The sequence below is a fragment of the Myotis lucifugus genome, unplaced genomic scaffold (genome assembly GCF_000147115.1).
Source record: "Myotis lucifugus unplaced genomic scaffold, Myoluc2.0 scaffold_290, whole genome shotgun sequence".
Classification (NCBI taxonomy): domain Eukaryota; kingdom Metazoa; phylum Chordata; class Mammalia; order Chiroptera; family Vespertilionidae; genus Myotis; species Myotis lucifugus.
The window spans coordinates 1262581-1281382 of NW_005871338.1; the positions used below are offsets into that span (position 1 = coordinate 1262581).

General features: G+C 38.0%; 1 protein-coding gene across 2 annotated transcripts; it reads right to left on the reverse strand.

The window, feature by feature from the left end:
* Positions 1–406: 406 nt before the first annotated feature.
* LOC102416906 (heterogeneous nuclear ribonucleoprotein A/B-like) lies at positions 407–1412 on the reverse strand. 2 transcript variants are annotated; one of them, XM_023763525.1, is made up of 2 exons: positions 626–1412; positions 407–478 (listed from the first exon to the last, which is right to left on the reverse strand). In XM_023763525.1, the coding sequence occupies exons 1-2, from the start codon at positions 1410–1412 to the stop codon at positions 408–410; spliced, it is 858 nt and encodes a 285-aa protein (XP_023619293.1). In that variant the 3' UTR covers position 407. The 2 variants fall into 2 exon arrangements, with proteins under 2 accessions (XP_023619293.1, XP_023619292.1); XM_023763524.1 differs by having other exon boundaries at positions 407–1412.
* Positions 1413–18802: the final 17390 nt, after the last annotated feature.

The following is an 18802-nucleotide window of genomic DNA, read 5'->3' on the forward strand; positions in this document are numbered from 1 at the left end:
CATTACAGGAAATGTATGACACAAATAATATAAAATTAAAAGGTGAAAAAAGGTGACACTGGTTTCCTAAGATAGACTTTTTTACAACCAGGGTCCACAGGTCCAGGATGCAGAGCGGCAGAGGAAACTGACCCTCCCACCTGGTTCGGGGTCACCCGGTAATAAAATCAGCCCACAAAGCCGCTCTGGCCTCTGAGACACCACACGCGGCCTAAAACAACTAGAGCTCTGGGAATAGTAACCAAGAGAGTGATTTCCAGGGGGGAAATTTTATTTAAAATTTTAAATAAGATGCACGTGGGACAGGCCATAGAAAGTATGCCAAGTGAAATTTGGTACATAATTGTTTGTGTTTACTCAATATCCAAACAAAGCGTGTGCAGTCAGACGGGCGCTCTTGCGAAGCCTCAGTATGGCTTGTAGTTATTCTGATGGCCACCACGTCGCTGGCTCTTTCCGTAATTCATACTACCCTGACTGTAGTCGTATCCGGGGCCGTAGCCATAATAGCCATAGGGCGAGGGCCCGTAGCCCTGCTGGTAGCCGTAGCCCTGGTTCCAGTAGTTGCCGTAGCCCTGGTTCCAGTAGTTGCCGTAGCCCTGATTAAAACTCTGACTCTGACCTCCTCCACTTCCACCGCCACCACCACGGCCTCGGTTCCTTCTGTTGCGGTTTCCACGGCCCCCAGAGCCACTCTGCTGCTGTTGATAGACTTTTCTGGCCAGAGCCACCTCGATTTCACACTTACTTCCACTGATGGTGTGGAACTTTTTCTCTAGGACCTTCTTCACAGGTTCTTCCTCTTTAAAGGTGATGAAAACAAAACCTCGTCGTTTGTTTGACTTTGGATCCATTGGAAGATCAACGGCCTCGATCTCCCCAAACTCGCCAAAGTACTCTCTGATTTTCTCCTCAGTGGCTTCAGGATTCAGACCCCCCACAAAAATTTTCTTTACAGGCTCCTTCTTCATGGCCATCGCCTTTTTGGGGTCGATGACACGGCCATCCAGCCTGTGCTCCTTCTGGTCGAGGACCTTCTCCACACTAGCTGCATCTTTGAAGAGAATAAACCCAAATCCTTTGGACCGGCCAGTGTTGGGATCCGTTTTTATGGTACAGTCAACGACCTCTCCAAATTTGGTAAAATAATCCTTTAGGTCCTTTGTGCTGGTATCCCAGCTTAGGTGACCAACAAACATTTTTCCTGCATCCTCCTCTTCCTTGCTGGCGTTGATCTTGTCCCCCTCAGTGCCGTTCTGGTTGCTGGCCGGAGGTGCCCCGCTCCCGCCTCCAGCACTCCCCTCGGCCACGCTGCCCAGCCCGGCCAGCGACTCGCCTACCCGGGCGGCCTTGTGCCGGTTCTCAGTGGCGCCCATTGTCTCCATGAGCTGCTCCTCACTGGTTTCCGACATTAGACCGGAGAGTGGCAGCTCTGTCCAAAAGACTTGCTTAGGCCCGCACAGTACCGCTGCCTCAAAGTTCTGTGTTTTATCGTCTTGTTACATCTGCATTTATACCAGTTGATTTTAATCCTATCAATTTCTATTCCAAAGGTTAGGGCGTTTCTTATCTCCATTCCAGGGAGTAAAGATTATGTAGCTTAAGCGTGATTGTTCGCAGTTAAAGTGATTAACTACCCGCCTGGCACTTAGTTAAGGGGTTTTATTCCCTCCCTAACTTCAGGGAAACATTCCTACCTGGGGGAACAACCTTTCTCGGAGAGGTGACCTTAGTTAAAACACATATCGCCAAGAAGGGAAGCAAACATATTAAGAACAGTATGTCATATACGCCAGGTCCCTGGAAGCATATGCTGTGCAGATGTTTCTTCCCTGCAGCCACTGTGTCAAGCAGCAAGGATGGACCGGCTTCCAGCAAGACCGATCACGATTGGACATGTTTTATAGTCCATCCAAATGTATTATCTTAAATAAATGTATTATTTTTAAAATGGCCTCGTTTTTAAGACTATATTCTACAAATGGTAAAATGTGTGAGAGAGTTGAGTGTTTATATAAGAATAATTTAAATCCTCAGGTCCTTATCTCTATCCCCACATCTCATGTAGTAAAAGCAATTGTCTTTTCCAGCCCTACAATATTTTAATTCTAGGGAAGACTGGACATGTGTCTTGAGAGGAGGAAAAACCAGGCCCAACTACAGGATAGGATTAAGTTATAGACTGAAAAGGAAAGGGTTTATTTCTATCTCTGTTGATGGCAGAGGATCTTAGTGCAATGCACACTCTGCACATAATAAGTAGAAATCTTGGACAAAATGGAATTTGATTGGAGGAATTAAGAAGCTACAGAGGCACGGAGCACTTATAAGGCCCAAGATCCCGTTAAAAGGGATGCGGAGACAATGAGCCCGATAGTCTCTTGAATGTTTGCTGATGCACAAGTTGTGTGTGAAAGAGACTGAGAGGCTGAGCAGAGACTTTACAGACTCGTGGCTCAAGGAACAACAATTACAGTTCAGGATCCACCAAGAGCGTCCTGGGTAAAATCCCAGATTTAGTTGGAAGACTTTGAAGAATGGCAATGAAGGGATAGGGCAAAATGGAGCTTGGGAAACTAATAAAAACTAAAGCCCAACTGCATATCAGCTCCGATTGTGAAATGTATGGAGGTTATGAGGACTTCTGACAGAAGCAAAAGTTCAATCCTTTCTGAAGCAAGGGCACATCATCGAGAACTTCAGATTAAGAATTTGACTTATGTCAATGATTAATGCAAAATTACATTCCCATTGAGGACTTCTCTGGCAACACTATCTCAAATTACACCCTTTCCTTCCCAAATTCCCCTTCATCTTTTTATGTTTCTATTTAGTTCTTATCTCTAACACATCATTCAGTTAGTGCTTATCTTGCTTTTCTGTCTCTTACTACAATGTAAGCTGGACATGGACAGGGAAGTATTGGTTTTCACAGTATCTCCAATATCTAGAACTGTGCCTGGCCTAGAATTTGCACTCCACAAATATTTGTTAAATTAAAGAATTAATATTAATACTTATTTTTACAATCCTCTCACAGTTACAGACCTGACAGAAATATACCAGCTTTTAACAGTGGTTACATCTTGATGGTGGGGAATTGTATTTTTTTCTCTGGTTTCTACCATGTATTAGTTCTCAAAGCACCTCTTTAAAAATGATATTTAATTGAAAGTCACCAAGTAAAAAAAGTCAAGCTCTTTTTCTATCACACACCTAATGCTCAAACTCATAAGTAAACTATAACAAATTACAATCTTTTAACAAGATCATGTTGTGTATAATCATATCACCTCCTGTGCTGTCCATTTTGAAGCACCTGTAGTTAGCCATTAGAATGAATGACTGTGGTCATGGGACAGAGCAAAGAGAGCCAGTCTGTGAAAATTACTTCCTATAGCTTGTTTCCCAGTTTAGGACCCTACCATTACTCACTAAGTTGTAGATAGAGTATCAAGCCTGAAACAGACACTGGTCTAGAGGATATCTAGTACAGAGGCTGCCAATGTATTTTATCATCACACACTCATTTATTATTTTTTCTTCTACAAGGACTAAGCATTTTGAAATATTTAATTAAAAAAATACAACCTAAATTAGTAATCAAAGATTAATCATATTAACAGTCTTACCAGTAGGAAATGACTACTATCACTTCATTGAGTACAAGCTATACAGCATAAAAATGATGTTTAAGTGACTTGTGTAGCTAAATAAAATTTCTATGAAACTTTTAAAATATTAGATTTTTTTTTCAGATTAAAATTTTCATGGACACATTCATGGTGGGGATTGTCAGTTTGGAGTTAAACAGAAGTCAAACTTTCTCAGTTCATTTTATTATTGACAGACTCCCAACCACTACACATTTCACCCCAAAGCCTCACCCCACAGGACATGCTGGCTGAGTTTGAAAGATGACTCAAGGCGTAAAACTGTGATTTCAATGAAAATAATTACACACCCTAGACTTGGTAGTTTTCTAAGAAAGTGGTCAGGGCCCATCTCATTGTTCACTCTACATTTAGATTGAGTCAAAGAGTCACTGCCAACCCCCAGTGTTTTCCCTTTGTTTAAAAAAGTGCTACTAAGGGCATGGGAGGAGATCTAAATAATTATGAAACATATATACTTGAATTCAAAGTTTCAATGCTATAAAGACATTTTTCCACAAATTGAGCTAAAATTTCAGTCATTTTAATTACAGCCCTTACAAGAATTTCCATAGAATTTAATAATTTAATTCTAAAAACAATATGGAACAATTAAAGACCGATCAAAAGTGGGCAAGGATTCAGGGAAATGCGAACTCACAGAAACTGCTAATAGTTTAAATTGGTACAATCTAATTGGAGAAAATTTTTGCAATATGAAGCTGATTTGCAGATAAACAGAAATGTCACTTTAGAATATAACATACAGAGCCTTTTGGCATGTACTAGAAGATGATGATCTAAGTGCAGAATTATTTGCAATCACAAACAGCTGACCAATATGTTGATCAACAGGAGAATCTATCATGTATTATAATATATTCATAGATGTAAAGCCACAGAGTAAACCCAAGTAACTAATAAGTAGGAAATACCTTGTGTTGGAATACATAGGAGAGATTCAGAATGATATATGGAGCATGATAGATTTAATGTAGATTTAATGGCATGCACAACAACAGTAAATTTGTTTATGAACATATACAAATGTAATATACTATGAAAACATTTACTGCAAAGACACAAATCACTTTTATAGTAGTGATTGCCTCTAGGGAGGAAAAGAGTATTTAGATCCAATGGGAATATAAAAGGGTCTTGAAAATATTTGTCATGTTTGACGGCAACACAGTTTTGAAGAAATTTTTAGATATGAGACTGAATATTTTTAAGTAATATTCATCATTTTTGACTGTGTGAACATTTTCATTAAAATTAATTTGTGTAAGTTATTACTTTCCCACTTTCAGTTTAAAACTCAAAGAATATTTTGTTATGGTTGCACCCAGTCTTTTTATGTAAATTAGGATTTAAACAAAGCGTAGCTAAAGATTACTGAAGGTGCATCATCTTTTATTCCAGACAGATGGTTGTCATTCCTTAGAAAATTGATTGCACCCAGTTTAAATTTCACAGTGATTTAAACATGCTAGGCATCATTGCAGGGCCACCACAGAAGTTGCTTCAGGTTTTAACAAAGCTGAGTTTGTTGGAGGTGACCCTTGGACTGTTGAGACCAAGACTAAATCTACTCATAACTTTATTACCTTTCACATAATTCCTTGCATACTAAGAATTTTCCAATATATATATGTATATATAAAAGCCTAAATGACTGAATGACTGAACAACCGGTCGACCGGTTGCTATGATACACACTAACCACCAGAAGGCAGATGCTCAATGCAGGAGCTGCCCCCTAGTGGTCAGTGTGCTCCCACAGCCAACCTCCCATGGCTGGCCAACTTCCCATGGTCCCTCCCTCCTGCTGGCCGGCCCCCCCATCAGCCCCAATTGGGGTGCTGGCCAGCCAACCTCCCACATTCCCTCCCCCTGGCCAGCTCCCCCCATGGGCTCTGATCTCTAGCCAGGCCAAGGGACCCACCCGTGCATGAATTTGTGCATTAAGCCTCTAGTTGGAATATAATATCTGCTATTTGGTTTGAAAAGTGTCCAGGAAAGTATCACTTCAATGGGATATTTTTAATGCATTTATAACTAAGAAAATGGAAGGCTCCAAACAGTGTAACATTGAGAAAATGAATGTATTGCTATGCTAATGAGGGCTGTGACCTAAATAATTGGTTCTGGAATTGTCTGCTCAGGCTCAGTAACCCAAGTCATTCTATCTGCTGGCCTCTTGTGATCTTTTTAAAATGTATGATGATATTTCTACCCAGTTCTACTGAAACTTAATTTTTTTCTTTTGATCAGGGTTGTTGTAGTAAAAATCAATTCTGTTAAAGTCCATTTTAAAACAATAATTAATGAAAAGTTTTATCCATCTTTCCATGCTTTTAGTGTAAACAAAACAAAATATTTTGAGATTAGTGAAATGAATGATGCAATTACAGTATTGGCTAATACAGTTGCTGCTGAAATTTTATTTGGCATGTGACCAAAAGACAGAAAAATTGAATACTTTTGGCTTTGTGTGTATGTGTATAACAGACATGAGAGGAAATAAATAATAGAAAAAAAGAAATCATGTATTTAAAAACAGGATTGAAGATTGGTTAGTTTGGTCATCCACTGAGTACATCAAGCAAAAATTCTTTAAAATTAATTTACCTAATGTTGGATTTTTATTATCTTGTAAGTTATAGAGAAGCTGAAGGTGGTTTTTGCTACCCAAATATGCATATTCTATCACTATATTTAAGAGGCTCATCCTCTGTGGAAAGCAGCAATAGTGAACAGTGAAAAGATCCCAGGCTTTAGAGTTATGGTAGAGAAATTATGTTGTGTATCTAAAACTGAATAAAAAGCAGATGGGACCCAGGCTCAGGGGTGCCTCTTCAAGAAAGAGGTCTCCACCTGGCCCCCATGCCTTCTAAATTCATATTTCTTGTATAGCATTTTCATTTGTGTCTTGGCCCCTCCTTTAGATCCTGAAGCCTGCTGGGAAGGTTGTGGCATTGTGTGACTCTGTGGCTTATCAGTTACTACTCTGAAATTGGTCCCAAGCCTGTTGCATATAAGTTTTATCATCTGTAAATTGAGGATAATATTTACTGGCTTGTTATAAGGATTAAATTGCCTAGTACTTCTGCTCCCCTAATATAACATCTATGAGAAGATGGTTCTTAAATATTTTCTTCACTGATGCATCCCCATTATCTATACTTTTGTCAGATGCACAATGGAGGATTCAGTGACTATTATTAAACAACAACAACAAAAAATATATATATGTAATATATAGCATATATTCATGAATTATATAAATTAATAAAATGGTACCACCTGGCACAAAAGTAGTTAATAAGTATTTGTTCCATATCCTTTTATTTTTATTTCTTTTTAAAGTTGATTTCAGAGAGTCAGGGAGTGAGAGAAAGAGACAGAAACATCAATAATGAGATAAAATCATTAATTGACTACCTCCTGTACACCTCCCACCAGGGCATATGCCTGGATCAGGAATGGAACCCTGACCTCCTGGTTCATAGGTCAATGCTCAACCACTGAGCTATGCCGGCTGGGCTATTCCATATCCTTTTAGTTATCTTCCTCCAGGATATGTATGATGACTAAACAAGTCAACATATGTGTTTAGATCATAGTTGCTACTGAGAGAAAAAAGTATAGTCTGCTTCCCCATTAACATCTCTGTATATTTCTATATCTATTAATGCATATATACTCCTAAATTATTCTAGTGAAAATATGTAACTATGTAGCATAGCAAAGAAAAATGTGTATCAGGTTCACTGTACATTAAATATATGCCTGTTATTAAACTGACCTAAAATAAAGCTATTTATGCTGCCTCTATCCTCTCTGAGTTTCTAGTATGCCTAGTGTGTACAAAATAATTTAGCTTTCATCTAAACTTTCACAAAGTTCTCTTTGTTGTATTGGTACGTATTCCAGCCCTAACTTCCTAAAGTGCCCTGAAACAAGGGCTACAACTTCTATGCCATAGCATGTTGCTAAGCATATTCTAATAAACACTATCAATTAGAATGTCAGTGACATTAATATTCACTGACATGTTTTCTCTCACTCCCCATTAAATGTCTATGGGCAAAAACAACAACGACAAAAATATGGAGTTCAGGGTAACGAGCTGCCTGGGAGCCAGACAGTTGAATTTCAGTGCTCTCTTCAGCAGATGGAAAAGGGTTAAACAACGTGCGAAGTGGGATTAAAAACTATATATATATATATATATATATATATATATATATATATATATATGGCTAAGTGACTGACCGTACATCCATCTGACCACCCGACTGACGGTACATATGACGTGCACTGGCAATTTAAAAATAAATGTTGACTCGTGCATGCATGATACATATAAAGCTCACATCAAATTTCTTCATAGTATTACTCCTTTGGGAATGTCATGTCATAAATTAAAATTGAAAGTAGGTACAATCATGCTACTGAGAAATCTTAATAGTAAATGGAGTCTTTGTAATGGTATTAGATTTATTATCAAAAGATTGCAACCTAACATAATCAAAGCTGAAGTATTAACAGGATCTGTGGAAGGAGAGGTTGTTCTCATTCCAAGAATTGATTTGTCCCCATCTGACACTGGCCTCCCATTTAAATTAATTCGAAGATAGTTTCCCGTGATGCCAGCATTTGTGATGACTATTAATAAACCACAAGGACAAACTCTAGTCAGAGTAGGAATATTCCTACCTGAACCTGTTTTTGGACATGGTCAGTTATAAGTTGCTTTCTCTTGACTTCAAAGAGCTTGTGACGTTGAAGTTAAAGTTGTAAATACTTAATCATAAGGGAAATTAGTCAAGCCCTCTGAAAGTGTTTTTACTCTTAATGTGGTATACAGGGAGATATTAGAATAAGTTTAATCACTTTATCAGTCATTGTTTCTATCAATGTTGTTGTAATATCATGGTTTTGTTGTTTTTATATCATGATTTTGTTGTTTTTATACCATGTCTTTGTTATTGTTATATCATGTTGTTATTGTTTTTTTAGTAATAAATTTATGTATTATTTTATATACATTTTACTAATTTTCTTTCATCTCTGACACTTCTATTATAGAGAAAGGGTGAATAGTGATATTAAAATATTTCTTCTAATTGATTTCCTTTCAATGTGCATGAATCCATGCATGGGGCCACTAGTCTCTTAATATTGTTCTGGGGATTCAATCTTACTATATTGAAAGCACTTTTAAAAAAATATGTTCTAATTAATTTCAGAGAGAGAAAAGGAGAGAGAGAGAGAGAGAGAGAGAGAGAGAGAGAGAGACATCAATGATGAGAGAGAATCATTGATTGGCTGCCTCCTGCACAGCCCCTATTGGGGATTGAGCTTGCAATCTGGGCATGTGCTGTGACCAGGAAATGAATAGTGACTTCCTGGTGCATGGGTCAATGCTCAACCACCAAGCCACATAGGCTTAAAAGCAGTTTGAATACCTCCTGGCCACAGTAAGAAAACAATAATGTTAGCTGTCATTGTTATTACTATAATACAAAGGTTGGGGAAAATAAAAATAAAATCTAGCTGTTTATGAGAAACATGGCAAAAAATCAAAAGATATAAAAACTTGGAATTAAAAAGATTTACAATTCACCACACAAAAAGTGACAAAATAAAAAGGGAGGGAAACTATCAGTATTGGCAAAAGAAAATATAAGTTAAAAATAATTTAATGGAACATGGAGAGATGTTTATGATTGATAAAAGATAAATTCTATTGAAAAGGTGTAGCAATTTGACTTTTAAGAACTTAAGAAATGTAAAGAAAATAGACATCTATAATTACAGTGACAATGTCTTTAATATATGTAAATGTGTGTGGGAAAGAAAGGAAGAGTAAAACAGAGAGAGAGAGAGATTCACTCAAAAATAGTAGAAGCAGTATTGCATTACTATACAATTATCATGCTTATTATATAGACATGTAGATATAGTTAGATATGAAATTTGTGTGTATTTGGCTATGGTCAGACTTGTTTCTCTGAAACCTCCAGTTAGTCCTAATGTAGCAAGAAAATTCAAAATTCAGAAATAAATAGGTTAGGTTCAGGGGTTCAGAAAAACATAATTAACTTGAACCCTCTCCTTGGGTCTAAGGGGCTTCACTTGTTACTTATGCCTGAGCCCGTTCCTGGGTGGAGCGTTGAAAATAAAGCCTCTAGGAGTGTCCTATGGTCAGCTGGTCGTCGTGCAGGCCAGAGACCCTGTCCACTCAGCTGCTCTCAGAGCAAGCTCCTCTCATGCTCTTTGAAAGGCTGCATAGCAACTGTTAATCACTTACTTTCAGAAGTTATGTAACTAAAGAAATTGCTTTACACGAGTAAAGGATAGAGTGCAGTAAAAACCACATACGATGTGAAACGAATACTTCTTATTTTTAAGGGCAAGATTTAGGGAAAAAGCCTAGCGTTCTCGCAGGTCTCAACTGGTTACCAAGGACTTTTATTACCTGAGATTATATGCTATGAGATACTAAAATAGAAAAGATAATCAACATAAAAACTGCAAAGTTAAATTGAACTACTTGGGCAGGAGGATTCAGCATATTATTGAAGGTTGCTTTTATGGAATAACTGGAGTTACTTCTGTGTTAGGCACTGTTAAGCATTTTTGGAGGAGGCAAGGGAAAGCCACATCCATTCATTGCCAGAGGCAATTGGTGATTAACATCTTTTTTTAAAAAAAAAACACAGCACAAAGAAATGAGGCTCTACATTTCCCCTCATTTGATGTGTTAAAAATCTAATAATATACCACAGCTGGAGGCCACAACTGTTTCTTCCATTGATTTAATGTTGTGCTTTATCTCAAAAAATAATCTAAATGAAAATCAGTTGTTATCTTGACAGAATGATATTAAAACATGCTTGATTCAGATAGTTAAAATGTACACTAAAGATATTAAACTAGTTAGACCTCCTACTGCCAAAACTATAACCTTAGGGTAATAAGCAAGCAAAATCGAGAAACATATGTAAAATTCAGAAAACATTTCACAATACAGTGTGTTTTATTTTTACAGGGCTTTCCAGCTACTAACCAAGAGACTGTTATTTTGATGTGCTTAACTGTGATCCTACAATATCAGCAATTACTTCAAGACCCAAGTCAACACCAGCACCCACTGAGGCTTTTTGAGAGTTACTTCTCAGTAAGTTAATGTGGATACTTTTGTTGTTGTTAATACTCACCTGAGGATTTTTTTTCCCATTGATTTTTAGAGAGAGTGGAAGGATGGGGAGAGACACACAGAGAGAGAAACATCCATGTGAGAGAGACACATCGATTGGTTGCCTCCCACAAGCACCCCAATCGGGCCTGGGATCAGCCTGCAGCCAAGGTACATGCCCTTGACTGAAATCAAACCTGTGACCCTTCAGTCCGTGGGCTGACACGCTAACCAGTGAGCATAACTGGCTATGGCTGTATGTAGATAATTTGAGGTGAGAAAACTATCCTTTATTCATTTTCACTAACTACTCAGAGTTTCACCATGTAGCCTGCTCACTGAGGTGACGTTCGCCCCTAGATTAGAGGTACATTTGTTTACAGAGAAACGTGAGGTAAGGAAGAAAAATAAATGGTATCAATCTTTAATATAATTTATATTCACATAGATATGTTTGTGTCATATTTCATATTTGTTTACAGGAAAATCACATTATTTGCTCCCATTTCAGCTTCTTTACCTGTTAAGTATATACATTTTAATGAAATGTGAATTGAACATTTTGAAACTTCTACATTCCATTGCAAGCATTAACAATAGTATATTGAATCTTTTAAATGAAAAACAAAAACACACACAAAAAACATAGCCTAATTAAAGTACAAGAAAAGGGGCTTTCCAAAGATTAAACTTGAAAATTAGAGACCGTACCATGTTAAGCTGTGGTTGAAACCTGATGCTTCAAAGAGTAGGAGTGGATTCAGGCACAAAAGCTTCTACATCTGTGCAGAGTCCAGGACAAATCTCTGTAACTTGTTCCTGGTAGAAGATAAAAAGTGGATTCACTGGATAAAATTAGGAATTGCCAACCGAAAGCTTGGGATAAAATAACTTGGCCTTGTTATAGTGCACCCCACCATTCTTTTCACATTATTTCTGTAAATGATGACCTGCTAACTAATATATAACTGCAGACAAACAACCAGTTTGCTTAAAAATTCTAGGAACTAACTTCAAAGGAAGCAGATTCCGACCTCCAGACATTCTGGCTCCCGAAGATTTGCTGACCTTCAACCATAAAAAATAGAATGACCCAAACCAGGCCATAGAACATGCTAATAGGCCAAATATGTTGGTATAAATAAAAAAATAAGCATAAACAATACTGTAAAAAAGGAGTTGGATTACATAATTTTAGAATTATTTTTTAATCAAACCTTCCAGAGTAAAACATTTATTGTGACAATTTTACTATTCACAATTTTACTAGTCACATTTTTTCTATTATCCCCTGGAGATAAGTATGATGATATTACAATTAGATAAAGAAATAGCATGCAAAATATATAAAATAATGTTATGTATAGAGGTGCAAATACCCCAAATACAATACTTTTAAATTAAAATTATCAGTGTATTAAAAACACAATATCATGAACAAATTGAGATTATATCAGTGATAAAATGATACTTCAACATAATTATATTAAAATGTTACAGTAAAATATTAAATAATAAAGCATATATGATCTTAATAGTTGAAAATATGTATTTGATTTAGTTCAGCATTTATTTAAAAGCTCATAATAAAAAAATTTAAAAAAATCTCTTTATAAAGAAATTACAAATATAAACATTCAGGCAACTAAATATGTATATATATATGTGTATATATATACACACTAATAAAAGAGAAATATGCAAATTAACCATCACTCCATCACTCTGCTGCTCTGCTACACCCACAAGCCACGCCCACCAGCTAATCAGGAGCGAGTATGCAAATTAACCCAACTAAGATGGCGGCGGCCACAGAGCTGGAGCAAGCAGGAGTCTTGGGTTGCCCCCGGTGATGGAGGAAGCCAAGCTTTCTGCCTGCCCTGGCCAGCCCCCGGCTCCGCTCAAGGCTACAAAGTTTCAATTATAGAAGATAAATAAATCCCAGAAAAAAAAGGAGAGGTTGGGTGCTTGGGTTGCCTGGGTGCATGGCCAGCCTGAAAACGGCATAAGCCCCTCATCCAGGCTGGCCTGCCACCCCAGCGGGATGACCCCCACCCTGAAGGGGCTGTGGCCAGCCTGCAAACAGCCATCAGCGCCCACCCATGCACCAGGCCTCTATCCTATATAATAAAAAGGTAATATGCAAATTGACCCTAACAGCAGAATGACTGGGAATGACTGGTCACTATGACACACACTGACCACCAGGGGGCAGACGCTCAATGCAGGAGTTGTCTCCTAGTGGTTAGTGTGCTCCCACAGGGGGAGCTCTGCTCAGCCATAAGCCAGGCTGACGGCTGCCAGCACAGCGGTGGTGGCAGGAGCCTCTCCTGCCTCCTTAGCAGCACTAAGGATGTCCAACTTCAGCTTAGGCCTGCTCCCTGTTGGCAAGTGGACATTCCCCGAGGGCTCCCGGGCTGACAGAGGACTGTCTGACAGCCAGCTTAGGCCCAATCCCCTGGGGAGCAGGCCTAAGCCAGCAGGTGGACATCCCTGAGGGGTCCCAGACTGTGAGAGGGCACAGGCCAGGCTGAGGGACCCCCTGCGAGTACACAAATTTTTATGCACCGGTCCTCTAGTATATATATATATATACTAGAGGCCCGGTGCATGGGATTCGTGCACTGGTGTGGTGGGATGTGGCCTGCATGGATCAGCCTGCTGTGGGAGCACCGCTCATCCCAGTCAGCTGAGCGGTGCTTCCACTGTGGTAGCACACTGACCACCAGGGGCAGCTCCTGCATTGAGCATCTGGCCCCTGGTGGTCAGTATGTTTTATAGCTACTGGTTGACTGGTTGTTCTGGTCATTCCGCCATTGAGTTGCTGGGCTTTTATTATGTAGGATGGTATATACAAGAGTCAGAAGAGTAGATTTACAGTTGTTCATATGGAAAAGCACATGTAGGTTATGATTATTACAATAGCTTTATTAACTGTATTTTGTGTACTCACAATTGTAAACCTACTTTTGCCCACCTCTGTGCATTTATATTGAGCCAAATATTTTGTAAATGGCCAGATATTAAAATATTTTTAGCTTTTCTGTTTGTACTTATTTGCCCAATGTGGTAGCATGAGAGCAGCCATAGGCAATATGTAGATAAGTGTGGGCATGGCTGTGTTCTATCAAACATTTATTTATAAAAGCCAGCTACTGGGATATGGCCCAGGGGTTTGCTGAACCCTGTACTAGAAATATTCTTCCAAAGTTAAATTTGTGAATGAAAAGTTATAAATATTCCCATAAATTTAGGAGGAAGATATAGTTAGATGGCCACAATCAGTGCTATTGTTCAACACTGTTATGGATTTTCTAGGCAGTGTAAGACAAGAAACAAAATGAACTATGAACTGGAAATGAGAAACAACAAAACTATCATTGTTTCTAGTTGTTTTGATTGACTAACAGAATCAATTGCAAAAGCATTAGAAGAAATAAGTTTATAATGGCAGAATAGCAACCAAAAAAATCAATGCCTTTTCTGTACATGACCAATTAAAAAATACTATTGGAAAGGGATCCCATTAGTACTTTTGCCCAGGTCCAAAATATATCTTGGAATAAAACTAATCAGAAGGTTCTCTAGTAAGAAATTTTTGCTTATCTGTGGGGAGATTTGAGATGGCAGTCACCACAGGCTTTCAATATATTGAATGCACTCTCAAATCAAAATCCCAATATATTTTTTTCTGGAACTATTCAAGAATTCCTAAAAGTTCTATTTGGTTCTTTTTAAAGCAGGCCTTATTGTTTTCATCGATTTTATTTCTTATTTACATTTTCAATGACCACTTTTATTTCTTTAATTATACTTGGCATACTTTTTAATATTTTATATCTGATAATATAAATTTATAAAGTATTTATGTATCTGATTCTCATATTTACATTTTAAATTATTTTTACTTTTGATGCGTGGCTTTCTTCTATGTGTGTGTGTTTAATTTTCTTTTTTTTCAAATTTGGGAAATAAGTTTAAAATTTATCTTTATTGTTTAAAGTTTTACAGAAGCCTTCCCCCCCATCTTTTTACTCCCAATTGGCCCTCTCCTCCCGACTCCTGCCCCTTCCCCAGGCCTTCACCACTGTTGTCTGCATTCATGGGTTATCATATATGCATATACGTTCTTTGGTTAATTTCTTTCTGCCCACCCTCCCCCTTTTCCTTCCCTCTGAGAATCCTCATGTTGCATGCTTCCATTACTCTGGCTCTATTTTGTTTGTCAGTTTATTGTGTCCATTAGATTCCACATATAAGTGAGATCATGTGATATTTGTCTTTCTTTGACTGGCTTCTTTTGCTTATATTCACTAGAATTTTATCTAGATCTCTGTTGAGACTGTGATCTTCAAGAGCAGATTTAACTTTGTGCCATTTGCTTCACTTTAAGTTTTGGATGATGCATATAATTTAAATTCAGGTCCTAAATGCACATAAGACTGACACCATAATCGTACATTCTAAGGGGAAATTTTGATTCCCTATACCCAGAGCCAAGGCAGATACAGATTTTCTAACTGCTTGTCCTGTAATGATTTTCCACTCAAGGAGGCTATTGCCTTTCATGAGCGTTAACTTTGTACTGGAGTCTCAGAGTTCATGTCCCTTCATGTATGGAACAAGACTTCATCACTTTCCCCATGTTGATGGGGGCATACATCATGACAATGACCATGAAGACCAGACTTCAGGGACTCTGTCTATAGGAAGTGCCTCATGGCAGCCAAAATTTTCTTAAAAGAACTCAAGTTTTGGCTAACACCTTGACTTCTGAAGATATCCATTATTTTAAGCCCACCTATGTTTAATGTGTGTGTGTGTGTGTGTGTGTGTGTGTGTGTGTGTGTGTGTAATTTATGTATTATTTATCTGTATTTTGGGGTGTTTTGTTGCAGATTTTCAGGATAATTTAACCTGCATCATTGCAATAAGTAGGAGTCTTTTGTAGTATATATTAGGTAGAACTAGTAAGGGTTAAAATATTTTTACACTCTGCTTGATATCAATTAGACACATACTTTGATTTTATATATATTTGGATTTACAAATATTCTCCCTATGATGACCTTTATGAAATCACCCTGTATTATATTTCTTTGCGGGACTAATCATTACTTTCCTATTATAGGCTTAATAGTTTATTTTTTATCTCTGTACTTCATTCTCTGCCATAGTCCCAGTACTCAGAGTGGGTTTCAGCACAGAGAGGCTTAAATAACATATATTATTGATCAAATAAAAAATCTTTCTATTTCTAAACATAAATGTAGCTTTTTCGGGGTTAATGCAGATGCACTTATTAGTGCTTCAATGTAAAATAGTAAACATGGATTATTTTCTTAGATACCCATATCCGAGATTAATTTACAATCCTCTTCAGAAAACAGAAAAACAGGCTGTTCCAAAAATGTATAAACACACTTTGAATAATTATAACAGCAGTATTCGTTAAAATACATTTCATTTTCAAAATTGGCCTATTTCAGCTGTCAAAGTGTGAATATATATTTTTGAGGACATCCTATATTTATAATTGAGGCAAAGAGGAGATAAAAATTTGGAGCTGTTCCATTCAGTGTGACAGCCCCTAGTCCCACGTGACTATTTTCATTTAAATTTAACTTAATTAAAGTAAAATTTTAAAAGTCAGTTCTTTAGTCACTCTACCTACATTTCAAGTATTCAATAGATACATGGTGCTACTGGCTAACATATCGGGCAGCACAGAATATAGAACACTGTCATCATTCCATCATCATAGAAAGTTCTATTGAACAGCTCTGGTTTATTTTATTTTATTTTATTTATTTATTTATTTTTAAATATATTTTATTGATTTTTTACAGAGAGCAAGGGAGAGAGATAGAGAGTTAGAAACATCAATGAGAGAGAAACATCATCAGCTGCCTCCTGCACATCTCCTACTGGGGATGTGCCCACAACCCAGGTACATGCCCTTGACCGGAATCGAACCCAGGACCCTTCAGTCCGCAGGCCGACGCTCTATCCACTGAGCCAAACCGGTTTTGGCGAACAGCTCTGGTTTAGAGCATTCTGGGGAACCAGGGCAGGTAGTGGAGGAAGACAATTTTTTGCAGTGGGATTAGTGAGAGCATTTGGGTATCTGCTGTTAATGAGTAAAGGAAGGGAATACAGGATGAGAGGAGCTAGAGAACTCCATCTTTTTCCACTTTTGCCACCAAAACCACTTGACAAAGTATGTGGTAATTTGGTGATAGAATAATAATTATTGAGCAGAATTTTGTTTAGCTCTTCTGTAGGCAAAAAGTTTTGGAGATTGTTTTTCTGTGTGTTTGTTTACTTGTTGCTGCATCTAGTTACAATAGTCTAATATCAAGTTAAATTAAAAAAATTGTCATCACTATGTGCTTTCCTAAACCACTCAATATGTATATTCAACTGTCTTTGTAATGCTGAAACCAGTAAAAACTGAATGTTGAAGGTTTTTGTTCAAGAAATTATTTTAATTTACATTTCAATGATAACAAAAATTAAAGGGACAGGTCTCATAGTGACTTGGTTGCAATATTGATGACTAATTTTTTATGGTATTCTCCTAGTTCTGCTCTGAATAGGTGACACCAGAATTTATTTGTCTAACCACAACTTAACCCAACATCCTATTATCTCCAATAAGGATGTATATATGTCATTTCTTTGGAACACAACTTTCCACATTTTGATAATTTGCCGTGTTTAGTCTTGCAACCTAAATGTAAAATTCAAAACAAAAGCACTGCTCAGCCTCCCTTACTTCTTGCTTTTAGGTACCAGATGATTTTGGTTTGTCTTCTACTAATCAAATATATATATATATATATATATATATATATGATGTAATTCAGAACTGAGTACTATAAGACAGCAAGCTGAACCAACAGCATTTTATTTTATTTTATTTTTTTGCTGGAATGGGTCTAGATAGATCCAGCCACTGGGGAGACAAATCCCAAATTCCATAACAATCTGATCAGGACAGAAAAAGCACTGGTACTGCTTCCAGTAAGGGTGGTTCTGGCTTCCTGTTCTTGTAGCTCCCTGAGGATGAAAGAGAGAGCGCAGGTCTGGAGACTGTAGCTGACCAGAAGCTCCCTGACTGAAAGCTTCCTGATCCTGGGGGAGAGTGGGGCCCTGTCTAGAGTATGCCGGATGCCCAAGGCCACTCTGAGGGTGGGACTCTTAATCAAAGTATTCAAGTCTAAGATGCTGCACGCAGGTGCAAGGATGCAGACACTGTGCAGCCGTGCCCTTCTATAACCCAAAAGATTGATGTCACTATTTGGCTGGAAGCCTCTTTTGTCTAAGTAGTATTAAAGTATGTTACTGAGGCTGCTAAGGCTAAGAGGGCTCAGCAGTAACTGCTATGTGAGGCTGTGGCTCTATAGGCAGTGCATGGCTGCTCAGAGAATGACTGTGGGCACAGAGGCTGCTGCTGCGATGTAGGAAAGATGTATTGTTAACTAGCTGGTGTGCAGCTACCTGTATGGATCCGCTATGAAGAACTGTTTTGTCTAATGGCCCCTTGTTAGCAATGGCTACATGGCCACTGGCTTCTATAATAAAGACTTTCTTACACACCTACAACTTCACATGGCTTCTCTGTCTAACACCTGGCATTGAAGAAGGTCCAGCCCCTGGCAGAGGGGCTCTGATCCAACAGTTGGTGTGTGGAGCAGAATGAAGGAACTGAGTTCCCAACAGTTAGCACAGTGAGCAGGGTTCAAGGAGGAACTTGCTCTGGCAGGGAGACAGCAGCAACCTTGCCTGAAGTCTCTGTCTTAGAATGCCTCCAAATGTTTCTTTAAGCTCTCTGTGCTCCTCAATACACCTCTATCTTATGAAGTTATTTACAGTGGATTCTATTGTCTGAAACTAAGATTTCTAACATACCAACTATTGAAGGATCAGCAACATAGAG